At 36.0% G+C, this 15096-nt stretch overlaps 1 protein-coding gene across 1 annotated transcript in view; it reads right to left on the bottom strand.

The window, feature by feature from the left end:
- ippk (inositol 1,3,4,5,6-pentakisphosphate 2-kinase) overlaps nucleotides 1–15096 on the bottom strand; it is a 78928-nt gene that overhangs the window by 46871 nt on the left and 16961 nt on the right. The window contains exon 3 of the mRNA XM_069937243.1: nucleotides 12929–13024. Coding sequence (XP_069793344.1) covers nucleotides 12929–13024 — 96 coding nt within the window. The remainder of the gene's footprint in view (nucleotides 1–12928; nucleotides 13025–15096) is intronic.

Below are 15096 nucleotides of genomic sequence, written 5' to 3'. Positions count from 1 at the left end.
CTAATGGTAAAAAGACTAAACCTCAAGTTCAAAAGAAGCTACATTTTCAAAGTGCTGAAGATTTGGGGCCTAGACGACTTGATACAGCCGCAGGTTCAATCTCTTCATTGTCTAAACCCCAAAGATCGCCCGTGGGGACTGAAAAAAAACCTATTGCTCACCAAATGAAGGATGGCGCTGGAATTATCCGTTCTTTGGAAGAAGGTGCGTGTTGCCAAGAAGTGGATCCCGATTTGGAAAGCCTTTCGATTTCAATGGAGGGAGCACGCAAGAAGACGACTCCATTTCAATCTGAAGAAATCATTTTTCTTCGCGAATTGATGACAAAACAATGAGATACAGGGGGAGACCAGCGGCGACCCCCTGAGGAGGTCAGGGTGCTGTCGCTGGGAGTCCAGATCCGCAGTAAAACTTTTAAAATGCCTTCTGTTGAGTTGCAGCAAGAGCTGCAGTTACCTTGTTCTGCCACTATGTCAGAGAGAGCAGAGCTGAGTTTTACTGATTCACAGTGTATGCAATTGAATGCAATTATTCAAGCTGTTAGAAAACCTGGAATGGATTTGTTGACATCTCAAATGAATGAAATGGTTCAAATGAATGCTGGTATAAGTTCAGAATTAAATATGGTTTAGACACATATGGATTCATCATATGAAAAATTTAAAAAACTTCAGACTGCTTTTTTGGACTGTAAACAAGTGACTTCTAACACAGAAAAAGTGTTGACGTTGGAAAAATGAGTCATAGAATTAGGAGAATGTGAGAGGGAGGTAGAAAGAAAAATAGATTATTTGGAAAATCAAATCAGAAGGAATAATGTGAAAATTGTTGGTTTGCCAGAAGGTAAAGAAGGACAAGATCCTCTTCGTTTTTTTGAAGACTGGATTCCGCAAATATTAGGGCAAGAATTTTTCTCTGGGGGATTGGAACTGGAAAGAGCCCATAGAGCTTTAAGAAGAATACCCTCAGCTGGTCAACCACCGAGACCGGTAATAACTCGATGTCTGAATTGTTTGGAGAGAGAAGCAATACTTCGACTTGCAGTACAAAATGCAAGACAACGACAAACCCCATTATTGATTCAGAAAAAGAGGTTTTTTTTAATCCTGATCTGAGTCAAGATGCCATTCAACGTCGACATCGATTCAATCCAGTTAAAGAAGTTTTGTGGCTTAAAGGTTATTAGTCTACTTTTCGTTACCCTGCAGTGTTGAAGGTGTTTTACGGAGACTATCAATTTCAGTTTTTTGAAACTGATCGTGAAGCAATGATTTTTGCTGATTCATTGCCAGATATAAGAGGACAAAGACATAGTCCTCCATTATCTCCTAAAGAAAAATTTGGTAGCTCTGAAAATGGAAGAAATGGGAAAAACGGGAATGGAAAGAGTCTACCTCCTTCCAAAATGGGATCTTAGAGATTGGAATCTGCTCGATGAAAAGAACAACTTTCTTTTGCTAATTTTTCTTTTGTTATTATGAAATTTTGATGTTACTGACTGTTTGGCTGGGGAGGGAGAGACCTGCACTAAGTTCTTTACTAGTCATCAGCCACTGGTGGGTGACCCAAACCCAATTTTTGTTTAGGGGATTACTACCTTTTGGTAGTTTTTTTTTGGGGGGGGCCTATAAACGTTGATTTGAGTTTTTATATAAAGATATTATTGGGAGGAGTCACGTGATGGAGTAGTGGCCGGACGGTGAACTCCAGCCCTCTCCAGAAAAGTCGGAAAAAAGGAAAACACAAAGGCACAGAAATAAAAGTTAAAGAAAAGTGAGTATAAAGGTGGAAAGAAGATGGCGACAAAAAAAGAAAAATCGAAATCAACGGTAAGAAGAGAGGAAGAGAAGACAACGGAGGAAGAAGGTGAAGGCCTTACCTGTTCGAAGAGGCCCGCGGTGGAGAGAGAAACCCGCTCCCTCAGGTCGGTAGAAATTGGACTACAAAAATGATGCGCATGAAAAAAAACACACCGACGGGAGGGGGAACCAGCTGGGGAGTCGATCTCCACAGCCGGCAACGACAGCTGCAGAACACCTGCAGCAAGAAGAGAACACAGAAGACAATGGAAACAAGAAAGAAGAGAAGAAAAGGGCAACAAAGAAACAACAGATGGCCAACCCAGAGGAAGAAGAAGAGGAAGAGGAAGAGTACAGTGAAATAGAAGAAGAAGGGAAAGGCAAGATAAAGGATTTACTTTCTCTTATTAAAGGATACATGGAGTCATTTAAAGAATGGCAAACACAGGAATTTAATGATTTAAGAAGAAGAATAAACAACACAGAAGAGAAAATGAATAAAATAGATATGACCTTAACAGAAATGGGAAAGAAAATGGACAAGATGGAAGAGCGGGCAGTAGCAGCAGAAATGGAGGTAGAGGACTTAAAAAAGAAATTAGAGGAATCTAATAAAAAAGCTATAGAGACACAAGAACTGTTAGCTCAGAAAATAGATATAATTGAAAATTATAACAGAAGAAATAACATAAAGATAGTGGGCCTTAAGGAAGATGAAGAAGGCAAGAATATGAGAGAGTTTATAAAAGATTGGATCCCTAGGATCCTAGGATGTCCAGAACTACAGCAAGAAATGGAAATAGAAAGAGCACATAGAGCATTGGCCTTTAAACCACAACCACAACAAAAACCAAGATCTATTTTAGTAAAATTCCTAAGATATACTACAAGAGAAAAGGTACTGGAGAAGACAATGGAAAAAGTAAGAGAGGGCAACAAGCCACTGGAGTATAAAGGGCAAAAAATCTTCATTTATCCAGATATAAGTTTTGAACTCCTAAAGAAGAGAAAGGAGTTCAATACAGCAAAGGCGATTTTATGGAAGAAAGGGTATAAATTTATACTAAAGCATCCAGCGGTATTGAAAATATTTATTCCAGGACAACAAAACAGACTATTCTCGGATCCAGAAGAAGCACGAAAATTTGCAGAACAATTACAAAATAGACAGAGGGATGAAGATGTGTAATGATAGTAAAAATGATCACGATTGATATGTATGTGGGTAAAGAGGTATAAGAGTGTATAGGTATAATGTGCATACGTGAATGTATCTGTATTTAGAGGAAAATATAGATAGTATAGACAAGAATTAATAAGGGAAGGCAATGGAATAGAGAGAATAAGGAGGGAATTAAAAGAGTGACCTTCGTTACATATGAAAAGTGAAATCTTTTCTGGGGGGGGCTGGGTGGGGGGGAATAGCGGTCACTGCAAAATCAGTTGACGCTTGCGAGTGAATTCGCAAACCCAAATGGAGAGGGGACATGTGGTTGTCCGACAAGGGACAAAGGACAACTCAGGAGGGGAAGGGGAGATTGGGGCTAAAGAAGTTATAAATAGGAGAATAAGGAAAATGTTTGATGTTTTAGGAATGTTGTCTTATAAAGGGTTTAAAATAAGAAAGCAGAAATGGAAAAGGAGGAAAGGTAATGATGGTAAAACGGAAAGGGAAGATAAACAAAGTATAAAATGGCTATGTTGAACTATATGACTTTAAATATTAATGGAATACATAACCAAATTAAAAGGAAGAAACTACTAAATTTACTGAAAAAAGAAAAAATTGATATAGCATTTGTCCAAGAAACACACTTAACTGAATTGGAGCACAAGAAATTAAAGAGAGATTGGGTAGGACATGTAACAGCAGCATCGTATAATTCAAAAGCAAGAGGAGTGGCTATATTAATTAGTAAAAATGTGCCATTTAAAATAGAAGAGGAAATAATAGATCCAGCAGGGAGATATGTAATGATAAAATGTCAGATATATTCGGAGTTTTGGAATCTACTTAATGTATATTCACCTAACGAAGAAGATCAAAAGTTTATGCAAGATATCTTTTTGAAGGTAGCTAATACGCAAGGGAACATACTAATAGGAGGGGATTTCAACCTGAATTTGGATTCAAATATGGATAAAACTGTGAAAAAAATTAACAGAAAGAACAAAGTAACCAAATTTATAATTAAATCAATGCAAGAAATGCAACTTTTGGATATATGGAGGAAACAAAACCCAAAAGAAAAGGAATATTCATATTACTCGGCTAGACATAAAACATACTCAAGAATAGACCTATTTTTGTTATCAGCTAGTATGCAAGATAGAGTAAGAAAAACAGAATATAAAGCGAGAATGCTATCGGACCATTCACCCTTAATACTGACAGTAAAGCTAGAGGACATCCCTCCAAGAATGTATCTCTTTGACTTGGCTTCGCGGACGAAGATTTATGGAGGGGGTAAAAAGTCCACGTCAGCTGCAGGCTCGTTTGTGGCTGACCAGTCCGATGCGGGACAGGCAGACACGATTGCAGCGGTTGCAAGGGAAAATTGGTTGGTTGGGGTTGGGTGTTGGGTTTTTCCTCCTTTGCCTTTTGTCAGTGAGGTGGGCTCTGCGGTCTTCTTCAAAGGAGGCTGCTGCCCGCCAAACTGTGAGGCGCCAAGATGCACGGTTTGAGGCGTTACCAGCCCACTGGCGGTGGTCAATGTGGCAGGCACCAAGAGATTTCTTTAGGCAGTCCTTGTACCTTTTCTTTGGTGCACCTCTGTCACGGTGGCCAGTGGAGAGCTCGCCATATAATACGATCTTGGGAAGGCGATGGTCCTCCATTCTGGAGACGTGACCCATCCAGCTCAGCTGGATCTTCAGCAGCGTGGACTCGATGCTGTCGACCTCTGCCATCTCGAGTACCTCGACGTTAGGGGTGTGAGCGCTCCAATGGATGTTGAGGATGGAGCGGAGACAACGCTGGTGGAAGCGTTCTAGGAGCCGTAGGTGGTGCCGGTAGAGGACCCATGATTCGGAGCCGAACAGGAGTGTGGGTATGACAACGGCTCTGTATACGCTTATCTTTGTGAGGTTTTTCAGTTGGTTGTTTTTCCAGACTCTTTTGTGTAGTCTTCCAAAGGCGCTATTTGCCTTGGCGAGTCTGTTGTCTATCTCATTGTCGATCCTTGCATCTGATGAAATGGTGCAGCCGAGATAGGTAAACTGGTTGACCGTTTTGAGTTTTGTGTGCCCGATGGAGATGTGGGGGGGCTGGTAGTCATGGTGGTATAGATGGAGATTAAACCCCATGCTACTTAAAAGGCAGGATTTTAGAGAATTTATTGAAAAACAATTAAAAATGTATTTTGAAATAAATACGGAATCAGTGGAAGATAAGTTTATACTATGGGATGCAATGAAAGCATTCATTAGAAGGCAAATAATAAGTTATCTAACCAAGATGAAGAAGGACTATAATCAGGAAACAGAGCAGTTGGAAAGGGAAATAGTAAATATAGAAAAAAAAATTAGCAATGAAGGAAGATACAAGTAAAAGAAGAGAATTGGCGGATAAAAAAATAAAATATGAAACATTACAAACATATAAGGTAGAGAAGAATATAATGAAGACAAAACAGAAATATTATGAACTGGGTGAAAAAACGCACAAAATCCTAGCATGGCAGCTTAAGACAGAACAAGCTAAGAAAATGGTATTGGCATCAAGGAAAAAAGACAAACAAATTACATATAATCCAAAAGAAATTAAGGAAAACTTTAGAGAATTCTATGAACAATTATACCGAACTGAAAACGAAGGGAAAGAAGGGAAAATAGATGAATTTTTGACTAAAATTGAACTACCAAAACTACAAATAGAGGAACAAAATAAATTAACAGAACCATTTGGAACAGTAGAAATACAAGAGATAATAAAAAAATTACCAAATAATAAGACACCAGGAGAGGATGGATTTCCAATAGAATTCTACAAAACATTTAAAGACTTATTAATTCCGCCCCTCCTGGATGTAATCAACCAGATTGATGAAACACAAAGCTTATCAGATTCATGTAAAACAGCAATAATTACAGTAATACTAAAACAAGGGAAAGATCCACTCTCACCAGCGTCATATAGACCAATATCTTTGCTAAACAAAGATTATAAGATAATAGCTAAACTATTAGCAAACAGATTAGCAGAGCAGGTACCGAAAATGGTAAATTTAGACTAAACTGGATTTATCAAAAAAAGACGCACAACAGACAATATTTGTAAATTTATTAACTTAATTCATGCAGTAGAAGGAAATAAAGCACCTGCAGTAGCAGTTGCTTTAGACGCAGAGAAGGCCTTCGACAGAGTAGAATGGAATTATTTGTTCAAAGTATTGCAAAAATTCAGTTTACCGGAGAAGTATATTAATTGGATTGAAGCATTATATAAGGGACCGTTAGCGAAAGTGACAGTAAATGGACATGTATCAAAGCAATTTAACTTAAGCAGGTCAACGCGGCAGGGATGCCCACTATCACCTTTATTGTTTGCGTTAGCTATAGAACCACTAGCAGAATTGATAAGAATAGATAATAATATAAAAGGAATAAAAATAAAAGACAAGGAATATAAAATCAGTCTATTTGCGTATGATGTTATAGTGTACTTAACAGAACCAGAACTATCAATAAAAGAATTAAATAAGAAATTGAAGGAATATGGAGAAGTGTCGGGTTACAAGATAAACGTAAATAAAAGTGAAGCAATGCCAATGAATAATGCGGATTTCTCAAAATTTAAGAAGGAATCTCCATTTAGATGGCAAATGCAGGCAATAAGATACCTAGGTGTACAAATAAACAAAAATCTCGGCCAATTATATAAACTCAATTATTATCCACTAATGAAAAAATTACAGGACGATTTAGAGCATTGGAAAGATTTACCACTAACACTAATAGGAAGGATAAACTGTATTAAAATGAACATTTTTCCAAGGATATTATACTTATTTCAGGCATTGCCAATACACTTGACAGAGAAATTCTTCAAAGAGTTAAAGAAAATAATAAGGAAATTTTTATGGAGGGGGGGGGAAACCGAGGATAGCACTAGATAAATTAACAGAATGGTATAAACAAGGAGGCTTACAATTGCCAAACTTTAAAAATTATTATCGAGCCGCACAATTAACATACCTATCAGATTTTTATCAAACAAAGGAAAAACCAGACTGGACGAGATTAGAATTAGATAAAATAGGGGAAAAGATACCTGAACACATATTATATAAATGGGATGAAAAATTGGTACAACATAGAACTTCTCCAGTATTACATTATCTCCTCAATATTTGGAAGAAGATTCATGTAGAAAGAAATAAAACAAATTATCAATTACCAAAACTAATATTGACGCAAAATAAGTTACTCCCTTTTACAATAGATAACCTTTCCTTTAGAGAATGGGGGAAAAAAAGGGATCAAAAGAATAGAAAATTGTTTTTCAGGAAGTAGATTCTTATGCTTTGAACAAATGAGAGATAAGTACAATATAACTGGAGATACAGCGCTGGCATATTACCAACTGAGATCCTACTTGAAGGATAAATTAGGAAGCAATTTGAGTTTGCCAGAGGGAAGTAACCTTGAATATGTGATTACAGATACAATGTTAATCAAAAGATTTATAACAAATATGTATATTAAACTGCAAGAAAAGGAGAATGAGGAAACAAATGGTAAAACTAAACAAAAATGGGAACAAGATTTAAATATAAAGATAAAAAAGGAAACATGGGAGAAATTATGTTCTGGAACGATGAGAAATACAATAAATACGAGGCTACGTATGATACAATATAACTGGTTACACAGACTATACTTTACACCTCAAAAGTTAAATAAATGGGACCCAACAGTATCTGATAGATGTTTTCGATGTAAAAAAGAAATGGGAACAACAATTCATGCAATCTGGACATGTGAGAGAGTAGAAAAATTTTGGGAAGATCTCAATCAGATATTAAATAAAATAACAGAAAACAATATACCAAAGAATCCAGAGATCTTTCTCCTAAGTAACATAAAAAACAAAGAATTTGGAATTGATTTGGAGGATGCACAAAAAAGATTTGTTAAGATAGCTCTAGCCGTAGCAAAAAAATGTATTATGTCAACCTGGAAATTGGAAGATAATTTGAAAATACAACAATGGTATATAGAAATGAATAAATGTATTCCATTAGAAAAAATAACATATAGTTTAAGAAATAATATTGAAATATTCGAACAAATATGGAAGCCTTACATTAAATACAATAGCGAAAACCTACCGGGGACAATCATTACCTAAGTTGATGGAAGGAGAAGGAAAGAAAAGAATGGACTCAGTAGAATTTCTGGTGTATTTTTGTTGAATGACAACATTGTCTGACTGGTTTAATGTAACCTAGATTGTATACCTAAAATTGATGGGGGGGGTGGGGGGGTGGCTTGGGAGGAGGGAGGGGTGGGGAAGAAAAAGTCACTGTATATGTGTGAAAAAGAAAAAGTGTGTATCATGGCTAATGTGATTTATGGTGTGAAAAATAAAAAATGTTTAAAAAAAATATATTATTGGTATTTAGTAATAATAGTAGATATGTCAAAGTTGAGGTTTGCTACTTTTAATGTTCGAGGATTAAATAGTCTGATTAAACGTAAGCAAATTTAGGCGTATGTTAAGAAAATGAAAATTGATATTGCCTTTTTACAAGAAACACATTTGAATGTGAAGGAAAGCGTGAAATTAAAAAGGGATTGGGTTGGGCATGCATATTCTTCTTCATTTAATTCTAGAGATAAAGGTGTAGCAATTTTGATACATAAAAATGTATCTTTTGAATTACAATCAATGGAGAAAAAGGCAGGATGTATTCTTAAATTGAATTGTAAGATTTTTAGTGAATTTTCGACTTTACTTAATATTTATGCTCTAAATGCAGATGAAGTATTTATTTCAGATGCATTTTTATGTTTGGGTCAAGCTAATGATAATATTTTAGTTGGTGGTGATTTCAATTGAGTTTTGGAACATTTATTAGATAAATCTCCGAAGAAAGTTAAAAAATCCAAGATTGCAATCCAGGTCCAAGCGTTGATGAAAGATCTTAATTTAGTAGATATTTGGAGACGTCTTAATCTGACAGAGAAAGATTTTTCCTTTTATTCATTTAACATGAATCGTTTTCAAGGATTGACTTCTTTTTAGTATCGGCACATTTATCAGGGAAAATACAACAAGCGGAATATAAAACTAGGGTGATTTCAGATCAATCTCTGTTATATTTTACATATGTAAGTTCTGAGAAAATTCAAATAGCTTATCGTTGGAGATTTAATACAATGTTGTTAAAAAATATGGAATTTATTGATTTTTTTGAAAAAACAAATTAATTTTTTTGAAAGAAAATTCTAATTCTATTCAAAGTAAGTTTGTATTATGGGATGCTATGAAAGCCTATTTGAGAGGACAAATAATTAGTTACACTTCTAATAAAAAAGAATCGATTAAATTAGAGTCTTGAATTAGAGAAACAGATCGATGAGTTAGAAAAGGAATTTCAGAAAGAAGCTACAGAAGATCAGAAAATAGAATTATCTAGGCAGAAATTGAAATATAATACTTTGCAATCTATCAATTTGAATGTGCGATTAATAGGACTAAACAACGGTATTACGAATGGGGAGAGAAAGCACATAAGGTATTGGCGTGGCAATTAAAGAAAGAACAGATATTGAGGACTATTAATGCTGTTAGACAGAATTATTTTATTACTTATAAACCTCGTGAGATTAATGATGAATTTTATTCATTTTATAAAAAGTTATATACATCTGAAGGAAAACAGGAAACTGGATCGATTGATTTTTTTTAAAATCACTGTTGAATTTACCGATATTGGAGGATGGAGATATACAGGAGTTAGAAGAACCATTTACTGATTCGGAAATTAAAATGGCTATGCTGGAAATGCCGAACGGTAAATCGCCTGGTGATGATGGATTTTCGGTTGAATTTTATAAAAATTTTTATGATGATTTATCTGCAGTGTTTGGGGATGTATTACGTCAAATTGGAGATTATAATTTACCCGAGTCTTGTTCTAGTGCTTTAATTATAGTAATTCCTAAAAAAGATAGAGATCCTTTGAAAGTATCTTCATATAGACCAATTTTGTTCTTAAATGTAGATTATAAAATAGCTAAAATATTAGCGAATAGATTGGCTAAATTTTTACCAATGTTGATTCATATTGATCAAACAGGTTTTATAAAGAATAGATATGCTTCAGATAACATTTTGCGCGTGATTAGTTTGATTTAATAGATTTTTTCCGGATGGTCTGGAGCTAGACCGGGTACATAGAGCATTGAGGAAAAAATGTTTCCAGGTCAACCACCGTGAGCAGTCTTGATTCGTTGTTTGAAATATCAGGGTAGAGAAATTATATTATGAGTTGCGGTGCAGAAGGCGCGGCAAAAATCAGACTCCAATGATGGTTCAAAATAACAGAACCATCTGTTATTTCTATGCTGATCTGAGTCAATAAATTATTAGAAGATACCGAGAATTTAATTCAGCTAAAGAAGTATTGTGGGAAAAGGGTTATAAATTCGCTTTTCATTACCCGGCTGTATTGAAAGTTTTTTATGGGAATTTTCAATCTCAATTTTTTGAAAATGATCATGATGCATTAATTTTTGCTAATTCATTGCCAGATTTGTAAGGAAGTGGACGGTCGTCATTATCGTTGCCTAAAAGGAGGGTAAATGGAAATGGGAATGGGAAGAATGGGAAACACGGAAAGAAAGTTGAATTGACGCAAAGTCTTCTTGATATTGAAGACCCGGAACAATCATTGGGACTGGAATCATTGGGTTGAATATATTTGATTAAGTACTTGAAAGTCTGACTGGGGTGGGGGGGTGGGGGGTGGTGGATGACATTAGGACCTTATAGTCATCTGCTGCTCGTGGGTTTTACCACACCCAGATTTTTTATGGACTTACTACTTTCTAATAGTTTGTTTGGGGGGGTAGTATATTTTTCTATTTTTTTTACTTTGTAGAATTTTTATATAGGGGAAGGTTTAGAATATTAAGAGAATTAGAAAGGGGAGCAATATTTTATAATAGTGTGAAGTTCATTTTTAATGAAATGTCTAATTTGAACTTTGCAACTTTTAATGTTCAGGGATTGAATAAACGTATTGGCTTACATAAAGAAAATGAAAGTTGATTTAATATATGCAAAATACATAGGTACATATAGTAATAATAAAGTAAGTTAATATCAAGTTACAAGAATCAAGTAACAATAAATGGAGCAAGGAAGACATAACTAATCTACAGGAAATTTTTGAGGACTTTGTCCGCGAAGCCAAGCCAAAGAAGAAGAAAGAAAAAAAGTGAACCAGTGTGGACTCGAAAGGCCAATATGGCCTGTTTCCGCTCCATAAATGGTTATATGGTTATAGTTATATTGCTTTTTTGCAAGAGACACACTTGAATGAAAAAGAACATTTGAAAATTAACAGAGAGTGGGTTGGTCACATGTTTTCTTTTTCCTTTAATTCTAAGGCAAGAAGTGTAGCGATTTTAATTCATAAGAAATTACTGCTTGAATTGGAATCATTTGAAGGAAATGCAGGGAGGGTTCTGATGGTGAATTGTAAAATTCTGGCTGAATCCTGGACCTTGTTAAATATTTACGCACCTAATGTAGATGATGAACGATTCATGTTGGAGGCTTTTTTACTGCTAAATCAAGCCAATGAAAATATTTTAGATCCTTTATTGGATAGATCTCCGAAAAGTATAAGGAAATCAAAGACGGCAATACAAATAGGAGCTCTGATTAAAAATTTGAATTTAGTTGATATTTGGAGGAGAGTAAATCCTAAAAAGAATTCAATAGTTACCTATTAACCTCAGGAAATTAATGACCAGTTTTATTCATTTTATCAAAAACTATCTGGGGGAAAGCAGGACGTTGGTTCTATTGAATCTTATTTATCTAAATTAACATTATCTGTTTTAGGGGAGGAGGAGATTAAGGAATTGGAAGTTCCATTTACAGATTTTGAGATTAAAGAAGCTATACAGGAGATGCCGAATGGAAAGTCGCCAGGGGATGATGGATTTTCAACTCAATTTTATAAAGTATTTTATGAAGATTTATCTTCTGTATTTGGAGATGTATTGTAGCAAATATTTTCAGGACCTTATCCCCAATTCAATATTAGTTTTCTGGGACATTGAAGATGCCATCTTCTTTCTCTCCAGACATCAAATTTTTAATTTAGATATACAGCACAGTAACAGGCCTGTGCTGCCCAACTAACCTACAATCCCCATACATTTTTAAGGGTGGAAGGAAACTGGAGCACCCAGAAAAAAACGATGAAGACATGGAGAGAACATACAAACTCCTTACAGACAGCACCAGATTCGAAAAAGAGTTACTGGCACTGTAACAGCGTTGCACTAACCGCTAATTCATCATTTAGCATTGCTACAATTTACCAATTTTTCAGTAGGCAAACAGTTCTCAATAACCCTTCCTTTTCTTGGGTTAGCCTCTATAATCCCCTACAAATTCCTTTCTCTTTGTCTATTGCGGAATCACTTGCTAATCTTCACCTACATCTGTGCTAGTTTGCAAAAATTCTATCCAATCCTTGTATGGCATTTGGGGCACAGATGAAAATTTACTTCTGCTCAAATATTTATTTCCTTGTTTTAATTATTTCAAATAGCTGAAGTTGATAGTGAAACATTTTTTTTAAAAAAAAGAAAATAAGGCATTAAAACAATTTGGTGTTTATAAAGCATTCCTTTACAAAGCCAGTTTTCTTAAAAATTGCTACTCTCAGTCATAAATAGAAAAAAACTATTTTGGAAGGGAAGATAGATAAAGAGGGTAAAACCCATTATTGCCCCAAGCAGCTATGTTTTTAATGATTAAAATGAAACTTTTATCTCTTTAAGCAAGTTATAGGCACAACACAGGCAAATCAAAATTATTAACCAAGAATAATTTCTTAAAATAATTAGCATCTTTCATTAATAAATTGAAATGTTCTTACCCCAGGTTGCACAAAGTTATCTCCCAATAATGGCTTCATCACATGTTTACTAAATTCTACTATGTTGTTTAGCCGATGGGGAACTTCTTCCAAAGCCTACAATATAAAATTATATAGTCAGACTCAAAATTTCATCCCTGATAATTTATACAAAAGCAGTTTTAATCCAGCCTACCTATCACATTACAAATGGACATAAAACTTGCTTTTAGCACTTGATGCATACTACTAGATTTCACCTCCTTGCCTTTTGATCCAGCAGTTATCTTTCAGTCATGTTCCACTTTCAAAATCATTGATCAATGGTGAAAAGCTATATTGACCACTTCTCTTGATTCAGTTCATCAGCATGGTGCAGCAAATTATAATCATTTTAACCCGATTCATATCATAATAGGTCAAATTGAATTTGTGTTGCTGCTACTGTGCTCTTCCACACATTCCAATGAATTGATGACAAAGGGGCAGAATATACCAGGACAAGGTTACAAATTACACTAGGATACATTTTTTGTTAATGATGGTCCATACCACCAGAGAATCTAGTTCTAATCTGTTTTGGAAGAAATCTATCCAAATGTACATATAGATATTGACAAGCATTGCAATGGAAAATGCCCAGAAGAGAAACCCTTGCAAGGCATCAGGTCCTGACAGTGTACCTGAAATTCTATACCAACCACTAGACGGAGTGTTCAGACATTTCCAACACCTCACTGCTGCAGTCCGAGGTTCTCACCTGCTTCAAAAGGGCATCAATCTTCCCAGACCCCAAGAGCAGAGTGAGCTGCCTCAATGACTACCACCCAGTAGCACTAACATCTATTGTGAGGAAATGCTTCAAGAGGCTGGTCATGACCAGAATTATCATGTACCTTAGCAAAAGTCCAGACCCACTGCAATTCACCTATCGATACAATTGCTCCACTGCACATGCAATATTGTTGGCTCTCCATTCAGCTCTGGGTCATCTCGAAAAAAGCAATTCATGCATACAGCCGCTCTTCATAGTCCACAGGTCAACCTTCAACACTATCAGTTCTGGTCAAAAAGCTACAAACTCTGGGCCTCTGCACCCCCATCTGTAACTGGATCCTAGACTTTCTCATTTGAAGACCACAGTCAATACAATCTTATCCTCACTGATTATCAACACAGGCACACCCACTGCTCTACTCATTATACTCCCATGGTTGTGCACAATTCCAATGCTATCTATAAATTTGCCAATGACGCCACAGTTGTGGGCAGATCACAAATGGCAATGAGGAAGGAGATAGATCAGCTCACTGAGTGGTGTCATGCCAACAACCTTGCGCTCAATGTTAGCAAAATCAAAGAGATGATTGTGAACTTCAGGAGGAAGTCAGGGGCACACAACCTAGTTCTCAAGGGCTCAGTGGTGTAGACAGACAAAAACTTCAAATTCCTATGTGTTAACCTCTCCAAGAAATTGTCCTGGAGCCTCCATGTTGATGTAATCACGAAGAAGGCTTGCCATTGGCTAAACTTTGTGAGGTGTTTGAGGAGATTCATTATATCACCAAAGACTCTTGAAACTTCTACAGGTGTACTGTGGAAAGCATTCTGGCTGGTTGCATCACTATCTTGTATGGAGGTAACAACTCTCAGGATAAGAAAACACTCTACAGGGTTGTTAACTCGCCCTGTGACATCACAGACACCAAACTTCACTCCATTGAGTACATCTACATGAGGGAGTGTCTTAAAAATAATGCATCCTCTATCCTCAAAGACCCCCCACCACCCAGGCCATGCCCTCTTCACTCTGCTACTATCAGGAAAAAAAGGTACAGGAGCTGAAAGACAAGCACTCAGCGGCACAAGGACAGCATCTTCCCCAGTCCCTTCAGATTCCTGAATAATCAATGAACCAAAAACACTGCTCTACTTTTCATGCACTTTTTTATTTATTGTTGTAAGGTGGTTTATATGAATGTTTGCACTATAATGCTGTGGCAAAACACCAAATTTCGTGGCTTGTTCACGACAATAAATTCTGAGTCATTGTTATGATTAACAATCTTCAAAAAACTACAGGAAACATGCATCAGATTCAGTGTGCATGGAAGAGATCAGAATGCTATCAGATTAGACAGCCCAACCCTACTTGCATTCCTTGCATGAAGATATTCTGCCAAATTATG

The sequence above is a fragment of the Narcine bancroftii genome, chromosome 5, assembly GCF_036971445.1.
Source record: "Narcine bancroftii isolate sNarBan1 chromosome 5, sNarBan1.hap1, whole genome shotgun sequence".
In the NCBI taxonomy this organism is placed as follows: domain Eukaryota; kingdom Metazoa; phylum Chordata; class Chondrichthyes; order Torpediniformes; family Narcinidae; genus Narcine; species Narcine bancroftii.
The sequence above is the reverse complement of the archived record's forward strand: the minus strand, read 5'-3'. Positions and strand labels throughout refer to the sequence as shown.